This window comes from Somniosus microcephalus, chromosome 4, assembly GCF_052327205.1.
Source record: "Somniosus microcephalus isolate GS21.2 chromosome 4, FLI_Smic_1.0, whole genome shotgun sequence".
NCBI classification, from domain to species: domain Eukaryota; kingdom Metazoa; phylum Chordata; class Chondrichthyes; order Squaliformes; family Somniosidae; genus Somniosus; species Somniosus microcephalus.
This window is the reverse complement of record NC_140990.1, coordinates 352,072,212-352,089,873: the sequence shown is the minus strand read 5'-3', so window position 1 is coordinate 352,089,873 and position 17,662 is coordinate 352,072,212. Positions and strand designations below refer to the sequence as shown.

Sequence of the window (17,662 nt, the reverse complement as noted above, 5' to 3'; positions counted from 1 at the left end):
GTGAATGTTTAAGGTGGTGGATGGGGTGCCAATCAAGCGGGCTGCTTTGTCCTGGATGGTGTCGAGCTTCTTGAGTGTTGTTGGAGCTGCACTCATCCAGGCAAGTGGAGAGTATTCCATCACACTCCTTACTTGTGCCTTGTAGATGGTGGAAAGGCTTTGGGGAGTCAGGAGGTGAGACACTCACCACAGAATACCTAGCCTCTGACCTGCTCCTGTTGCCACAGTATTTATGTGGCTAGTCCAGTTAAGTTTCTGGTTAATGGTGACCCCCCGGGTTGTTGATAGTGGGGGATTTGGCGATTGTAATGCCATTGAATGTCAAGGGGAGGTGGTTAGACTCTCGATTGTTGGAGATAGTCATTGCCTGGCACTTCTGTGGCGCGAATGTTACCTGCCACTTATCAGCCCAAGCCTGAACGTCGTCCGGGTCTTGTTGCATGCGGGCATGGACTGCTTCATTATCTGAGGAGTTGTGAATGGCGCTGAACACTGTGCAGTCATCAGCGAACATCCCCATTTCTGACCTTATGTTGGAGGGAAGGTCATTGATGAAGCAGCTGAAGATGGTTGGGCCTAGGACACTGCCCTGAGGAACCCTGCAGCGATGTCTTGGGGCTGTGATGATTGACCTTCAACCCCCACAACCATCTTCCTTTGTGCTAGGTATGACTCCAGCCAGTGGAGCGTTTTCCCCCTTATTCCCATTGACTTCAGTTTTACTAGGGCTCCTTGATGCCAGACTTGGTCAAATGCTGCCTTGATGTCAAGGGCAGTCACTCTCACCTCACCTCTGGAATTCAGCTCCTTTGCCAATGTTTGGACCAAGGCTGTAATGAGGTCGGGAGCAACGTGGTCTTGGTGGAACCCAAACTGGGCATCAGTGAGCAGGTTATTAGTGAGCAAGTGCCGCTTGATAGCACTGTCGATGACACCTTCCATCACTTTGCTGATGATTGAGAGTAGACTGATGGGGCGGTAATTGGCTGGGTTGGATTTGTCCTTTTTGTGGACAGGACATACGTGGGCAGTTTTCCACATTGTCGGATAGATACCAGTGTTGTAGCTGTACTGGAACAGCTTGGCTAGAGGTGCGGCTAGTTCTGAAGCACAAGTCTTCAGCACGATAGCCGGGATGTTGTCGGGGCCCATAGCCTTTGCTGTATCCAGTGCGCTCAGCTGTTTCTTGATATCCCGTGGAGTGAATTGAATTGGCTGAAGACTGGCTTCTGTGATGGTGGGGACCTCGGGAGTAGGCCGATAGGGATCATCCACTTGGCACTTCTGACTGAAGTTGGTTGCAAACGCTTCAGCCTTGTCTTTTGTACTCACGTGCTGGGCTCCACCATCCTTGAGAATGGGGATATTCATGGAGCCTCCTCCTCCCGTTAGTTGTTTAATGGTCCACCACCATTCACGATTATTGAATTGTATTGTTTCTTTCCTTACCTGCAGTACGCAATGTTACTGTTAGTCCAAATACAGCACAATCTTTTCATAGCACTTTTATTTTGTATTGAGATTTATTTTGCTTTGAGTGAGACTCCCTTTTAAAGTACAGTGAACACATTCTACATCTAAAAGGGCAAGTGGGCAACCACGTTTTATTTAATAATGTCATCTGCATTTTTCTGTACTCCAAAAATAGTGCTCTAGCCTTAAAATTGAAAAATTGGCTGTTCCTTCAATTCCTTCCTCCCCTCTCTTTCCCCCCCCCCCCCCCCCCCTGTCTCTGCACCTGCTTAATATCTGTTACATCTCCAGCTTTTTCCAGTTCTGATGAAGGGTCCCAGACCTGAAACCTTAACTCTGTTTCTCTCTTCATGGATGCTGCCTGGCCTGCTGAGTTTTTCCAGCGTTTTCTGTTGTTATTTCAGATTTCCAGCATCGCAATATTTTGCTATTGTACTAGAAAAAGGGGACTCGGCTTGCTTGAATAATGTAATTATAAGTACTTTGATGAGAACAAATCATTTCACTTGCAACCAAGTATAACAAAGGAATATTTTACCTTTTTCAGAGATATAGTACAATAATAGCGATTATTTTGTTGCATGTTATGTGACTAAATTGTGTGCCGGCAGACTCGTTTGTATATTCTGCCAAAATGCCCTGATTGGATCAAGTGAAGCCACATCTTCTTTCCTTTTTAGTAGGTATTTGATTGGCATATGATTTGCATATTGGCAAGGATTTGTAAACTAACACAACATTTAGCATAAATTTTCATGACTAATCTGAAATTGCTATTCACTATTGGATCTGGTCATGACTGAAGATCCTTATTTAAAGCAAGCACAGATCAATACAATTTCTCAGCGAGTGTAGAATGATCATTGTCACAATACTTACAAGCAACAGGAAGTGCCTCACTATGAAAGCATGTTTTTATAGAGTACAGCTGTAGTGCCTGCGGTAGTATTCAGTGAGTGGAGCTACCAGAGCAATAGAAGAATAACTTGGTTGGGTGTGCTGCAGTATATGTTTATATTGAGGATCAGCGCTGTAATCTGGATGCAGTATTTCAACAAGCTTTTAATGAGATTGGAGTAGCTGTAGTATTTACTGTTGAGCAGCTCAGCTCATAGAATCATAGAATGATTCAGCACAGAAGGAGGCCATTCAGCCCATCGTGCCTGTGCCGGCTCTTTGACAGAGCTATTCAATTAGTCCCACTCTCCTGCTCTATTCCCATAGCCCTGCAAAGTTTTCCCCTTCCAGTATTTATCCAATTCTCTTTTGAAAGGTATTATTGAATCTGCTTCCATCACACTTTCAGTCAGTATTTTTTCCTTGAATCGTCTCTGGTTCTTTTGTCAATTACCTTAAATCTATCTCTTCTGGTTACCGACTCTTCTGCCGCTGGAAACAGTTTACTCCTTATTTACTTTATTAAAACCCATCATGATTTCGAATACCTTTCCCCTTAACCTTCTCTGCTCTTTGGAGAACAATCCCAGTTTCTCAGTGAGTGGAAGATCTGGGGTGCTGCACAGATTACGCCTGTGTTTATCATAGAAGTACATATTTTCCCACAGAATCGTAGTATGATTTTTCTCCCTGTTTGAGATTGGTACCTCCGGCTGAGTACAGTTTCATGGCAGCTCTCGTCCAAGTGACCATTCTGTACATGGGAAGCTAGACAATGAGTGAACACAGACCATTCGAACTTGGGAGGCATCGCAGCTGAGCCCAATCTCATCGTCTTCTGGCATTCAAATGAACGGTTTTCATAGATGCTTGCTGTTTATTTTTCCTTTCTTCCTTCCCCTAGCCCAGGGATGCAAAGGACAATTTTAGTGTCTTTCCCCTGCCCCCTCTCCCCCCTCCCCCCACCCCCCTCCCTCTTGGCTGATATTGCAGAATTCAGCACAGGTAAGAAATCAAAAATGCATTCTTCTCAGTTGCTATGGCTAGATGCCACATCATGTGGTGTATTTAGTCACTGAACTGGTGTAAAAGCCAGAATTTAATTTAAAACAGTTTTTTAAAAAAGAAGTGGCAAAGTAATTATGATTTCATGAAAACGTTTCTGTAACATGAGTAGTTACATGATGTGAAGATGGAGATACATTTTTGCTTGCACACAGATGGCTGTCTGATCAAAATAAATTGCGATTTTTAACCTTCGCACGTGTAAAAATGCAACTTGTGAAAACTGATGGTGTGGATTGCTAGTAGTTTTTATAACGTCCCTAATATGTTACAGCCCGTAAGAAAATTTTGGGGTAGATTTTCAACTTCCCGCCCCTGCGTAAAACTTGTGTTACTGATCGGCCACCAGTTATAGAAAAGGCATAATTTTCATTTCTGTTGATTTCAATCACAATGAAAATCGGTCGGTTTCTATAATGGGCAGCCAATCTGCAACACCAATTTTATGCCCTGACAGCAAGTTGAAAACCTGCCCCCTTAAGCCTTAAAATCAGACAGTGATGATAGGTTACAAGATTGAATTATTTTTTTCTTTAAGATTTAGTTAAATTCTTTTGGTGATTTTTGAGTACTGTTATAAATCTCATCATCATAAAGAAACTACTCAGGAAGTAACGCTGGACGGCCAGCTGGTGGCGCTGTCCAAGGAGTATAAATACTCTGGCGTGGGCCCAGCTTGCCCAGGGACATTTTGTAAGACAGGAACTAGTGAAGTACAACTAGACCTCCATGTTCTGAAACAAGTTGATTAAAGCCTTGCTTTCTACTCAAACCAAGTGCGTAGTGAGTTTTATTACGTCAATTTAATCAACTTGATATCGACTCCACGCTCTGAGTGATTTCGGGAACAGCTAGCTATGACTTCAACAGCAGAAGGGAACTCCGGCATAATAATCAATCCATCATGGACAAACTACTCAGACCCGCCTGTCTTGACCTGGACCCGAATTCACCTACAACTGCTAAGGTATGGAAACACTGGTATCGTACTTTCAGCAACTTCCTCAGGGTGTGTGGTGAGAATGTTCCTGATAAATTAGAGGTACTTGCCAATTATGTATCTCCTCATGTGTTTGACTATATCAAAAACTGTGTAGACTACGACGCCGCTATCCTAATATTACAGCGACTATATGTTAAGGCCCCAAACAAAATCTTTGCTCGGCATCTACTGGCCACAACTCGACAACAGCCCGGGGAATCACTTGATGAATTCCTTCAGAAACTTCGCAGGCTCAGCAAAGATTGGAATCTTAAAGCTGTCACAGCTGAGCAGTACCAGGAGGAGTTAATTAGTGATTCCTTTATTAATGGGATTGTGTCTCCCTTCATACGCCAGCGTCTTTTGGAGAATAAAACCCTCGAGTTACAGGCTGCCTATGACCAGGCATGTTCCCGGGACTTAGCAAAGAGGAATGTAGATACCTATCTTTTACCTCGTGCACGGGCTGCTGCTATCACTTTGAATGACTCCTTCGATAGGTCTCGGGCGGAAGCCCTCACTGATGATGACTCTAACCTAGCGGATGACAACCCTACCCTAGAAGCCTTCACTGATGACGACCCTGCCCTAGCGGCACCTTGGCAATCTGGAAGGAAGTGTTTCTTCTTTGGAGGTGTGTTCCATTATAGGAAATTTTGCCCTGCTCATAACGCAACCTGCAATCATTGCCATAAGAAAGGTCACTTTTCTAAGGTATACCGGTCAAGAGCTCCTGTTAGTTTTGCAGCTACTATCTATAAAACTGCTCCTCCCCCAAGAGCCACTACTAAGGTTACAGCTGCTATCTATGAAACTGCTCCTCCCCCAAGAACCACTACTAAGGTTACAGCCGTCAAGGGTAAAACTGCCCCTCCTCTCTTCACAACTGTTTTTCCCCAAAGTCTGTCCCATGCAACCACGAAGGTTTCGGTAAATGGACACATTTTGAGCGCACTAATCAACTCATGCAGCTCTGACAGCTTCATTAGTGAGCGGGCTATCAGTAAGTTAAAACTGTGTATTTACCCCTCGGACAGGGAAATTGCAATGGCTCTGACGACACTGACCACCAATTCTTCCGGCTTTTGTCTTGTCGACCATATTCTCAATGGCCGCACTTATTTTTCCACCTGGCTCGGAGTGCTCAAAAACCTATGCAGTGATGTGCTCCTGGGACAGGATTTCCAGAAACAACACAAAAGACTCACTTTCGAGTTTGGAGGGTCAAAGCCGGAGATTACTATTACCAAAGTACCGTTTTGTGCGCTTTCGGCGGCTTCGCTCGATGAGCCCTCCTTGTTTGCCAATCTTTCTCCCCAATGTAAGCCCATAGTCACTAAATCACGACTTTTCAGCCGAGATGATCGATCCTTTATCGAGGCAGAAATCTCTCGCCTTCTAGCTGATGGTATCATTGAGCCATGTTCATCTTCCTGGTGGGCTCAAGTCGTCGTTGTTAAAAATCCTCTGAAGCAACACAAGAAACGTCTTTGCATCGATTACTCGCAAACTATTAACCAGTATACTGACCTGGATGCCTACCCACTACCACGCATCGATGACATGGTTAATAACCTTGCCAACTACAAGGTATTTTCAACTTTTGATTTAAAGAGCGCATATCATCAAGTACCGTTAAAGGACTCTGACAAAAAGTATATGTCCTTTGAGGCCAATGGTCAGCTTTACCAGTTTTGTCACCTTCCATTTGGGGTCACCAATGGGGTGGCTGTCTTTCAACGGGCAATGGATAGCCTAGTCAAACAGGAGAACTTAACGGACACTTTTCCATATCTGGATAATATCACCATTGCTGGTCATGACCAGAAGGAGCACGATGCCAATCTCCAGAAATTTTTTGACGTTCTCAGTCGTCGCAACTTAACCTTAAATGAGTCCAAATCTGTGAAATCAGTACCATCAGTCAACATCCTTGGCTACTGGGTGGGCAATGGTGTCATCAAACCGGATCCGGAGCGACTTTGTCCGCTTCAGGAGCTCCCTCCCCCTATGAATCTCGGCTTTCTTCGTTGGGCACTCGGCATGTTCGCCTATTATGCGAAATGGATACCCCACTTCTCCGACACGATCCAGCCCCTGCTTCACGCAAAGTCATTTCCATTGGAGGCAACGGCTATTTCAGCTTTCAACCTCCTCAAGCGACAACTGGAAAAAGCCATGCTTCGTTCCATTGATGAAAATCTTCCTTTCGTGGTCGAGTGCGATGCATCGGATGTGGCGATCTCTGCTACCTTGAATCAAGGTGGTCGACCCGTTGCATTTCTGTCCAGAACTTTGCAGGGTAGCGAGCTCCATTATCCTCCTGTCGAGAAGGAGGCTACGGCCATCATCGAAGCTGTATGTAAATGGAGTCATTTTCTCGCTCGTCGCTATTTCACACTTATAACCGATCAGCGCTCCGTGGCCTTTATGCTGGATAACCGGAAACGCACTAAGATCAAGAATAACAAAATACAACTCTGGAGGATGGAATTGGCCGCCTTTGAATACACCATACATTATCGACCCGGCAAAGAGAATGTGGCCCCGGATACCCTCACACGGGCATTTTGCTCTTCTATGTCAACTTCGACTCTTGCGGATCTTCATACTGACTTATGCCATCCTGGCGTTACCCGCATGTTGCACTTTGTGCGATCTAAAAATCTCCCATTTTCTATGGAAGATGTGAAAAGAATATGCTCCTGTAGAATTTGTGCGGAATTAAAACCGCAATTCTTCCGTCCATCGGTTGGCTCGCTCATAGACGCTATGCAGCGACTCAGCATTGACTTTAAAGGGCCATTGCCTTCCTCAATGCGAAACAGCTACTTGCTTACAATGGTGGACGAATATTCACGCTTTCCCCTGTCCCAATCTGCTTACTTCCACAGTGATCAAATGCCTTGATCAAGTCTTTTCCCTTTGCAGTACGGCCAATTTCATCCACTTTGATCGGGGTCCCTCCTTCATGTCAAGCGAACTCAAAAGTTATCTCTCCCAACGGGGAATCGCCACAAGTAAAACGACACCATACCATCCCATCGGTAACAGACAGGTTGAGAGATACAACGCTATCATCTGGAACGCTGTTCGTCTTGCGCTGAGGTCACCAGTGGGAAACTATGCTCCCTGATGTGTTGCATTCCATCAGGTCGCTTTCTACGTCCACCAATGTCAACCTCATGAGTGATTCTTCAGCTTCCAGCGTCGCTCCACCCATGGGACGTCCCTACCGTCATGGTTGGCAGCTCCCGGCCCCGTGCTGCTCCGAAGATTAGTCCGATCTTCTAAAAACGATCCCCTCGTCGACGAGGTAGAACTCACGGACGTCAATCCCACGTACGCGCACGTGCGGTACCCTGATGGCCGGGAGTCCACTGTTTCGCTCTGGGACCTGGCTCCCTGTCCAGCCGGTTCCACGGACCCAACTGATAGAGGGACCCACGGTGATGATGCCGACACTCTGCGCTCCCGCGAGGATGATGCCCTACCTGGGATATCGAGATCTGCCGGCTGCCCTACCGGATTCACTCAGGGAGCCGAGTGCTCCCTGTGGGATGGCCACCCGAGGCCAGGATGCCGGTCAATCCCCGCCTATCAAACAGGATGAATCTAGCTCTGCGCCTGTGGGGACCCGCACCCGGAGTCACGATCTCCCCAGCCTCCCTCGGGTCGATCAGGGCAACACGGGCCCTGTCGATCCACCGGTACGGATCAAGCGGCCCAGGGACCAAGACACAGTCCGGGGAGACGTGCCTTCTAGCCATAAACAAAGATCTAAAAGACTGCGGCTATTCGTGGTCCGCCTAATCTGTTAAGAGGAAGTCGTCGGACTTCCAAATCTTTTAGGCAGGAAGAATGTTATAAATCTCATCAAGAAACTACTCATGAATTAACGCTGGAGAGCCAGCTGGTGGCGCCGTCCAAGGAGTATAAATACTCAGGCGTGGGCCCAGCTTGCCCAGGGACATTTTGTATGACAGGAACTAGTGAAGTACAACTAGACCTCCATGTTCTGAAACAAGTTGATTAAAGCCTTGCTTTATAGTCAAACCAAGTGCGTAGTGAGTTTTATTACATCAAGTACATTTTAATTGACTATTAGAGGGAATTGTATTTTGTGAAATAAAATTTGCATTGAAAATTAAATATAATTGAACAATTTAATGAAATGATACCTTTTTGCTTTTAAGATTCAATTTTTGGACATAAAACTCATAAATGCTGGAAACCTGAAATAAGAACAAAATACAGTAATTACACTAAGTCAGTTAGCAGCTGAAAGGAAAAAAAACAAGTTTCAGCTGTGACCCTTCGTTGCAATGGAAATGCATCTTTTTCGGATGCTGACTGACCTGTGTGCTTATAGCATTTTTGTTCTGCAAGGTAGAGGCAGCTAATGATGTATTGTTGCGCTTAAAAATTGGATTACTGATGGGCACTTCAACTTTAAAAACTTAATATTTGCGCTTAGTTTGTCAGAATATAATTTACTAATGTTTCATAATTCTAAACATTAAGAATATGCATATTTATTTTGCATTTAAAAATGATTTTGCTTTTTACAAATGGAAAAAAATATTAAGTACTTATGAGGTTAATGGAACCTCTTCCTCATTCTGGTCTACCCTCCCCCTCCTGTGCACACCATCTGCTTTATTGCGCATGAGCAGCATTTTGGAATTAGCCATTTGATGCACCCTGGGATGTGTAAAGTTTGTGGTTGCTTGGTAGCATCTGTGCTAAAATAATTGCTATATTTATAGCAACTCTTTTGGCTTTTTGCAGGCCTGTATTAAAATCGTCTCTCTTTTGTCATTTTGCAGCTTATAATGAAGATTTATGATAGATTGGTTTGGCACTTATGAAATTGCTGTTGAATGGATTAACATTAGGATTTATTGAAACTGGAACTGTTTTGATGTCTCATCGTATTTATTAATAGCGTTCTTGCCTTTTGAAACTGTACCTTGGTTGAGATGAACAGAATTGAGTACAAAAATATTGGGCATTTTGGGAAGCGGGCATTTCTCTTCAGTGAGATCATAATATAACTATGATTGAAGATGTTAAGTAACGTGATTGTTTCCACCTCTTTATGCTTCATCCTGTTCAACTGACTGACAGTATTCTGCCCTTGCAGCGCGTTCCTATGCAGAGCTAGACAGGTAGCTAACAAATTGATATCTTCCCATAAAAATCACAAGGCTTGACTTTTCTTGTAAACTTTACTGAAAGATTCTTATTGTGAAACTGAAATACAATACAGAAATGGAAGCACATTAGTATACAAGCACATAACTGATATGCATACACAAATTTAGGTACGTCTGAGCAACACAGTACATTTGGCATGTAACTTACCAAACATGTGGAAACACAGCTTACTGTGAATATACATTTAGCAAACTGGAAGGCATTCTCTTTAAATTAGCCCTGTACATAGTGCATCAAAATACAGCTACAAGTTAACCAGCTAGACAGGGAGCGAGCACTTCACGGCTAGCTGTGTAAGTTTGCTTACAAAGAAAAGTTACAAACTAAACATTTTCTGCAAAATATAGTGTACACTAATCATCTATAACATTCTCAAGTACTTACAGACAAATAGTGTCCAAGGCTGGAGCGTGACAACAATATAACTTCCCAGACCATGTGTGGCTGCAGGTCTGTCTGTGATATACAGTAGTTTACTGCACTTGCTAGGTACCAAATATCCACTAGGTGGCGGCACACAATGGAAATCGACCCAAATTACTCAAACCCCTGAATTAACTGGAAAACTAACATAAATTCCTAAAGAAAGGCAGCACACTCCCTGCTTGGTTGTACCACTACAGATACAAAATAAACCTAAAGAAAACGTTCTTTGGCTGCAAACATACTCAGAATCCTTTCTCTAGGTTTCTTCAGAAAGGAGGACTACGATCTCTGAGACTGGCCTCAGAAACACTTTGACAGTACCCTCCTTGACAATCTTCACTTCCACCTTGCGGACCCTCTTGTCCCTGCTCGGCAGAGTTTTGACAACCAGTCCCACTGGCCATTCATTTCTGTGTGCTTGGCTGTCTTTCAGCAAGACAACATCTCCCACTTTGACATTTGGCTTGTCTTCTGTCCATTTCCTATGGCTCTGTAGGGTGGACAAATACTCTCCTCTCCATCTCTTCCAAAAAGTGTCTGCAAGACACTGGACTTGCTTCCCGTGCAGCTCAGCCATGTCGAAGTTTCCAGAGGGGGCTGAAATAGCACTCATCTTTTGAGTCAGGAGCATCGCTGGGGTGAGGACTGCAGGCATGTCTGGATCGGTGGACACCGGCACCAGGGGTCTTGCGTTCATGATCGCCATGACTTCAGCCATGAGAGTGCTCAAGACATCATGTGTGAGACGAGTGGGTCCCGTCCGAAGCAGCATAGCATCCAGAATATGCCTGGCAACACCGATGAGCCTCTCCCATGAACCACCCATGTGGGATGAATGCGGGGGGTTAAACACCCACGTGCATCCTTTCTTTTGGAGGTAGCTTCTTACCGCTGCATCGTCCGTGTGGATGTCCAACTCCTTACAGGCACCCACGAAGTTAGTCCCTCTGTCGGAGCGGAGAAGTTTGGCTGGACCACGGATTGAGAAAAACCTCCTCAGGGCACTGATGGTTAGGAAAGCTTTGTCATCCATGGGTAGTGTTGGTTTGTCATCATCCTTGGACCTTTCAAACACTGAGCATCCTAGGCTGTCTATGCTCACAGTGAGGCCTGCCTCTTCCTCACAGGCAGAGGAGGTTGACCTATGATGCTGCGTCATGCCATCGTAGTCTTCCTTTAGCTGGATCCTGTTTGGGCATGGGCTGAGAAAGGATGTACGACCGTTGTGCAACACGTTTGCTTTATATACGTTGACATCCGCTGGTTTGTGGACTGTTCCCAGGCAAACTCCACCCACGAGGACCCATCCCAGGTCAAGCCGCTGCGCATAAGGAGCATTATGGGGCCTGTTGATTTGCTCACACACCTTGTGCACCCTTAAGATGTCTCTTCCCAAGAGCAGGAGGATTGGAGTGTCCGGGTCCACAGCTGGAATCTTGTTGGCAACTGGCTGTAGGTGGGGCTGATGGTGTGCGACCTCTGGGGAAGGAATTTCCGTCCTATCATCTGGCATCATGTCACACTCAATTAAGGTGGGGAGGGGAAGCTGTAGTTTCCCATCCATGGACTCGATCATGAAGTTGCCAACTCTCCTACCCGTAGTCTCTGTTGTCCCTGAACAGGTTTTTAGCGTGTACGGAGCTGCGCTGGCCTTGACTTCAAAGAGATTGAAGAATTCTGTCTTCGCTAGAGACTTGTTACTTTGCTCATCAAGCACTGCGTACATCTTGATTGCCTTCTCCTTTCTCCCTGCAGGATATGCTTTAACCGAGCAGATTTTGGAGCATGAGCGTGGGCTGCTTGCATTTCCACAAACCTCTGTACACTTGGAGGTGACGGAAGAAGATGCGCTTTCGCTTTGCTCCCCGCTATCCTCTTTGTCAACCGCAGCACACTCGGTGGTCGAAGGAGGAGGACCTGGATGCAGGGCTGCGATGTGTTTTTCACTGTTGCACTCGAAGCACTTGATTGTCGCCTTGCAGTCTTTTGCCATGTGCATAGTCGACCCACAACACCTGAAGCAGATGCAATTCTCTTTCAAGTATGATTTGCGCTCATCAATAGGCTTGCCTCTAAAGCTTCGACACTTTGAGTGGGTGGGGCTTCTTGTGTATTGGACACTGACGATCTGGGTCAACCACTTTATTCCCAGCAGAACTGGATTGGTTGACTGAGGGTTTGGCTGGAACATCTGTTTTGTGCACGCTCACAGAGGCTTTGTTGCTGTACTTTGTGGGTTTCTCTGTTCTCGAAGGAGCGTAACTGCTGGAGGTGGAGAAAGTGAAACTTGGATCATTCCTCACCTTTGCCTGTTGTTGGACGAACCTGGAGAAGAGAGAGAAGGGGGGAAATGCCACTCCGTAATCCTCCTTGTACTTGGATCGCTTAGCTATCCATTTCTCTTGAAGGTTGTAGGGGAGCTTTTCCACTATTGGGTTTACCCCACGAGCTGTATCCAAATACGAGAGGCCTGTCAGGTAACCTTCTTCCTTAGCACACTCCAGTTCGAGGAGAATGTCACCCAGTTGTCGAAGCTCGACATTACCTTTGTTGGTTAGCTTTGGAAAGTCCTTAATCTTCTTAAGCAGTGCGTGTTCAATGACTTCTGGTGTCCCATAACAGTCTTCGAGACGTTGCCAAACCAGATTGAGGCCTGCTGTGGGATTGCGGACGTGCGCTGAGCGAATTCTCTTCGCCTGTTCTGACGACTCGGCTCCGAGCCACTTTGTCATCAAATCTAGTTCTTCTCTGGCTGACAGATTCAAGTCCTTGGTGGTACTCAGGAAGGACGCTTTCCATGACCAATAATTTTCAGGACGGTCATCAAATTCTAGAAGACCTGAACTTAACAATTCTCGGCGGATGAGGTACCTGGCGAGGTCTTGTGCACCTTGTGGCTCGGGTGAGGACTGCTTGGCTGGATTGGCCGAGTGCTGTGGAGGTCTCTACAGGTAAGTCTTACTTGTTTCTTCTCTTTTAAGCTCAGTGTCTCCGAAAACAGGCTGTTTGTTACTGTGGTGAGTAGCTGGTTCTGCGTCGAGATACCTGGATGTTTCCTTGAAGAACAATTTGTAGTGTTGTTGGACATACTCACTTGTACGTTGCACTGGACTGAGGGGCTGTTCTGGAACATATGGTTCATGGCTGTGCTCCCCGCCTTCGTTCTCCTCACCTTCTTCATAAGCCTCAGCTTCAGCGGCAGCGGCAGCTCTCTGGCTTTGGAGAATGTGGAGACTGGCGTCGAGGTCAGCTCTCTGCTTCATCACACTAGCGTCGAGGTCAGCTCTCTGCTTCATCACAATAGCTTCTTTTTCAGCGAAGGACAATTGAGCCTGGGCAGCTTTTGCCTTGGCATGTGCTTTGGCGGCTGCAGAAGTTGTCGATGACGACAGTCTGCTGGACCGCCGAGATGATCTAGAGGATGCTTTAGAGGACTGTGACTTGGCATCATTTGCTCGAAGAGGCTCATGCTTCTCGGTTGGCTGGTCGACATCCTCTGTGGTATATTGTCTTCCTGAGCGTAGACTCATGGTAGCTGGGTGGTATCTTCTTGTGCTTGAGCCCGCTGTGCTGTTGTCTTTTCACTATTCTGCCCTTACAGCGCGTTCCTATGCAGAGCTAGACAGGTAGCTAACAAATTGATACCTTCCCATAAAAATCACAAGGCTTGACTTTTCTTGTAAACTTTACTGAAAGATTCTTATTGTGAAACTGAAATACAATACAGAAATGGAAGCACATATTAGTATACAAACACATAACTGATATGCATACACAAATTTAGGTACGCTTGAGCAACACAGTACATTTGGCATGTAACTTACCAAACATGTGGAAACACAGCTTACTGCGAATATACATTTAGCAAACTGGAAGGCATTCTCTTTAAATTCTCTGTACATAGTGCATCAAAATACAGCTACAAGTTAACCAGCTAGACAGGGAGCGAGCACTTCACGGCTAGCTGTGTAAGTTTGCTTACAAAGAAAAGTTACAAACTAAACATTTTCTGCAAAATATAGTGTACACTAATCATCTATAACATTCTCAAGTACTTACAGACAAATAGTGTCCAAGGCTGGAGCGTGACAACAATATAACTTCCCAGACCATGTGTGGCTGCAGGTCTGTCTGTGATATACAGTAGTTTACTGCAGTTGCTAGGTACCAAATATCCACTAGGTGGCGGCACACAATGGAAATCGACCCAAATTACTCAAACCCCTGAATTAACTGGAAAACTAACATAAATTCCTAAAGAAAGGCAGCACAGACAGCCAAAAGAAACTTCTTGCAGTCACCTAGCTGCTTTGAAGTTTTCTAGCATTTATTTAAGTTTTATTAAAATGTTGGATAACTAAAGTCTCAAAGTCCAATTCTATCATGAGTACTGTGTTTCCAAAATGATATTCAGACATTTCAGTGATTTTGAGTAAGATAATCTAAACCGTGGCACATTCACTGCTGGAGAAACCATATAAAGTTCCAAGTCAATTGGCTATATTAAAAGACTGATCAGCTTATTACTGATGTGATCGCAGCTTTAGCAGTGATTCTAAGACCTTATCCAACCGTGCCCTTCTGAGTTGGCATAGTAGAATTAGTTGCCTTGCCTTCTGGAATGCTCGTCATCTCCTGGGATGTCGGAAGAGTGGACCGCCATCTGTAGATGTGATGTCTGTTCGCTCTTGAATCGTCCATCTCAAGGATAGGTCCACTTTCCATGTTGATAGCTATATTTGGACTACAACTGGTTCAAGTTTTGTTTTCCTTTCTCATATATCAAAACCTTTGCCTGTACTTTGATTTGGGAAGTCTATAAATCTTAAAAATATATATAAAATGTAAATAAAATAGAGAAAAAAATGTTGCTTTTTAGCAGAGAGCTGGGATGACGTTTTGGCCTCTTTTCACCCCACATGCATGCATACCTACTTTTTTGAGTCAAAAAACACCATCTTTAATACTTTTGATTCTCAAATAAACCTTGTGGTGTTATTAACTATTGTGAGATGTATTGAAAGGTTCACCTCTTTTGGTGTCCGATATGTAAAGAAATTATAATGACCTTAGACTAGCTATTTAAAAAAAAACAGACATTTCAATTGGTGGTTTTACTCTCCTATCTTCTCAGCTTTCTATAACAAAGGGACCACTGAAGTAAATTGTTTTTAGCCGTCTGACATGCCATCTCAAAGTTGTGACCTTGACAAACTCGGGCCATTAAATTCTAGTGAAAGTCAGATTTTTGGGTTTGGCTCTTTCTTTTTTCCAGGGTTCAGTATGATTGTTGATAAAACCATTTTGAGGATACATTTAGGACATTTTAACTACAGTAATCAGTTGGGATTCAGGTGCCTTTCCTGCAATGTAATCTCCTTTGACTGTATATTTCTGCTCTTTCCCATAGCCAAACAAGAGGATGATGAATTTGTTTGCCAGATTGTATATGTCTTCTACCAGATGGTTTTCCACCAAGCTACCAGAGATGTGATTATAAAGGAAACACGTATCCTTTCTGAATGACAGAGATTTTTTCTCCCCTTTCTATTTAGTGCTTCCGTCAACTTGATCCAGAAAGCAAGGGTACAAGACTGAAAAATTTAAGTTGTTCAAATACTGGTACTGTACAATATCTTGGCATTTTAGGTCAACGGGTCAAAAACCTCAGTTGATTTCAATGTCCTGTTAATGTTTAAAGACAAAAATCTGTAAAAGTTAATAGCATATATTTTAAAGTTAATTTCTTACAGATGAATATACAATAAAGATGAAAAGGCTGCATGTGCAATTCATTAATACACAGGCTAAATACTACAGTTAGAGAGTGACTGAACATGATTATTTTGTGAAATTGTTCATTATGGACTTCAGACTATATTATGGCAATTGAACTCACTGAACAGTGTGTTAAAGTCATGAATGAGATGGCTGGTGGTGAGATAAATGGCTTGGTTCCACCCATTTTACTTACTCGACACCTTTTATGCCTAAGAATGCCAGAGATTTCCTTTTTTTTAAATGAACTGATTGTTATTCACTCCTGATTTGTACCGTGGATATTAATACTGGCAGCTTGGGTTTTAATGTGATGTATCCTTTAGAATCTTTAAAATTGGGACGGGGTGGCATTTGTGTGAGGATTTGGTGAATGATCATTACATGACCAGTATGCCACTCAGTCCCCTATGGTTGTTAATGACATCTGTAACCTGATGGTATGATACATTCCTAACTCCTCGATCGCAGTCAGGCCAGGAGACCAATCTTGGTTCACTGCAGAGTGCAGAAGCAGCAACAGCCATACTTTAAAATGAGGTACTAACCTAGTGAAGCCACAAAGAGGGCTACCAGCATACTAAACGGTCTCAGTAGGTTATAAACAGCTGAGTAGTCCCATCAACTGATGGATCAGAGCAAGTCTCTCCTTGGCTTATGACATTCAGTACTTTAACCAACTTCCTATTTATACTGCCGTATTCCAATTAATACCTGTGCCAAAATTTTATCTACAAATCTCCTATTCAACTCCTTATCAACTTTTTATTCTGTATTCTGGGCCAGTTATTGTGTGTAGGCAGTAATACAACTCAAATGCTTTTCTTCCATAGACCTTTTATTATAATAAAGCATACTTGACTTGGATGTTGCTTTTCCTTAATGTGCTGCTCATAGAGGCTCCAGCATACTTGATTGACTTGATGCATGATAAAAATGCAGAGATACGGAAAGTCTGTGACAATACATTAGACATCATTGCGGTAAGGAAGAAATTATGCCCTATTAAGCCCTCATTTATCTTGCAGCTTCTCTTTTTGACTCATGTTAAATGGGAAGCAATTAAAGAAGGGAGGGAAATAACCACAGAAGACGCTGGAAAAACTCAGCAGGCCAGGCAACATCCCTGGAGAGAGAAATAGCATCAACGTTTCAGGTCGAAACCCTTCAGAACTGAGGAAAAAGGCAGGAAATGAAACTGATTAAAAGGCAGTTTGGGGGCTGGGAAATGGGGGAGGGGATGAAAGGAGACATTAAGAGATATTCAAGGTGAGACGAGATGGTAATAGGACAAGTAAAGAAACAAACAATGGCTTTAGATGAAGTGTGAAATGTGCTGGCAGAGTGAAAGACAGCTGCCATGTGGGAGAGAGAAAAAAAGGAAAAGGCACAAAACAAAAGTGTGGATAAAAAGTATGAAAATATAATAGGGGCCGAGGTTATGATCTGAAATTGTTGAACTTGTTATTGAGTCCAGAATGTTGTAAAGTGCCTAATCGGAAGATGAGGTGCTGCTCCTCGAGCTTACGCTGAGCTGCATTGGAACTATGCAAGAGGCCGCAGAGGGTGAGGTCTGAGTGGGAATGGGGCGGTGAATTGAAATGACAGGCGACCGGAAGCTCGGGGTCACCTGTACGACTGAACGGAGGTGTTCCGCAAAGCGGTCACCCAGTCTGCGTTTGGTCTCCTCAATGTAGAGGAGACCACATCGTGAGCAGCAAAGAAGGGAGGGAAATGTGCAAAGTAGAGCAAAAAGAATGGGCCGTATTTTGCGACCCCTATGGGTGTGTACGAGATGCGCACGTGCCCTTGGGGGCCGCG

At 44.3% G+C, this 17,662-nt stretch overlaps 1 protein-coding gene across 4 annotated transcripts in view; it reads left to right on the top strand.

Annotated features, from left to right (window-relative positions):
- LOC147120766 (kinesin-associated protein 3-like) overlaps positions 1–17,009 on the top strand; it is a 149,518-nt gene extending 132,509 nt beyond the window's left edge. For 2 of the 4 annotated variants that reach the window (XM_085987002.1, XM_085987000.1), the window contains 2 exons: positions 15,474–15,572; positions 16,739–17,009. In XM_085987002.1, the coding sequence (XP_085843128.1) occupies positions 15,474–15,572; positions 16,739–16,983 (344 nt within the window). In that variant the 3' untranslated portion in view covers positions 16,984–17,009. The remainder of the gene's footprint in view (positions 1–15,473; positions 15,573–16,738) is intronic. The other 2 variants (XM_085987001.1, XM_085987003.1) reach the window with 2 other exon arrangements.
- The last annotated feature ends 653 nt before the right edge of the window (positions 17,010–17,662 follow it).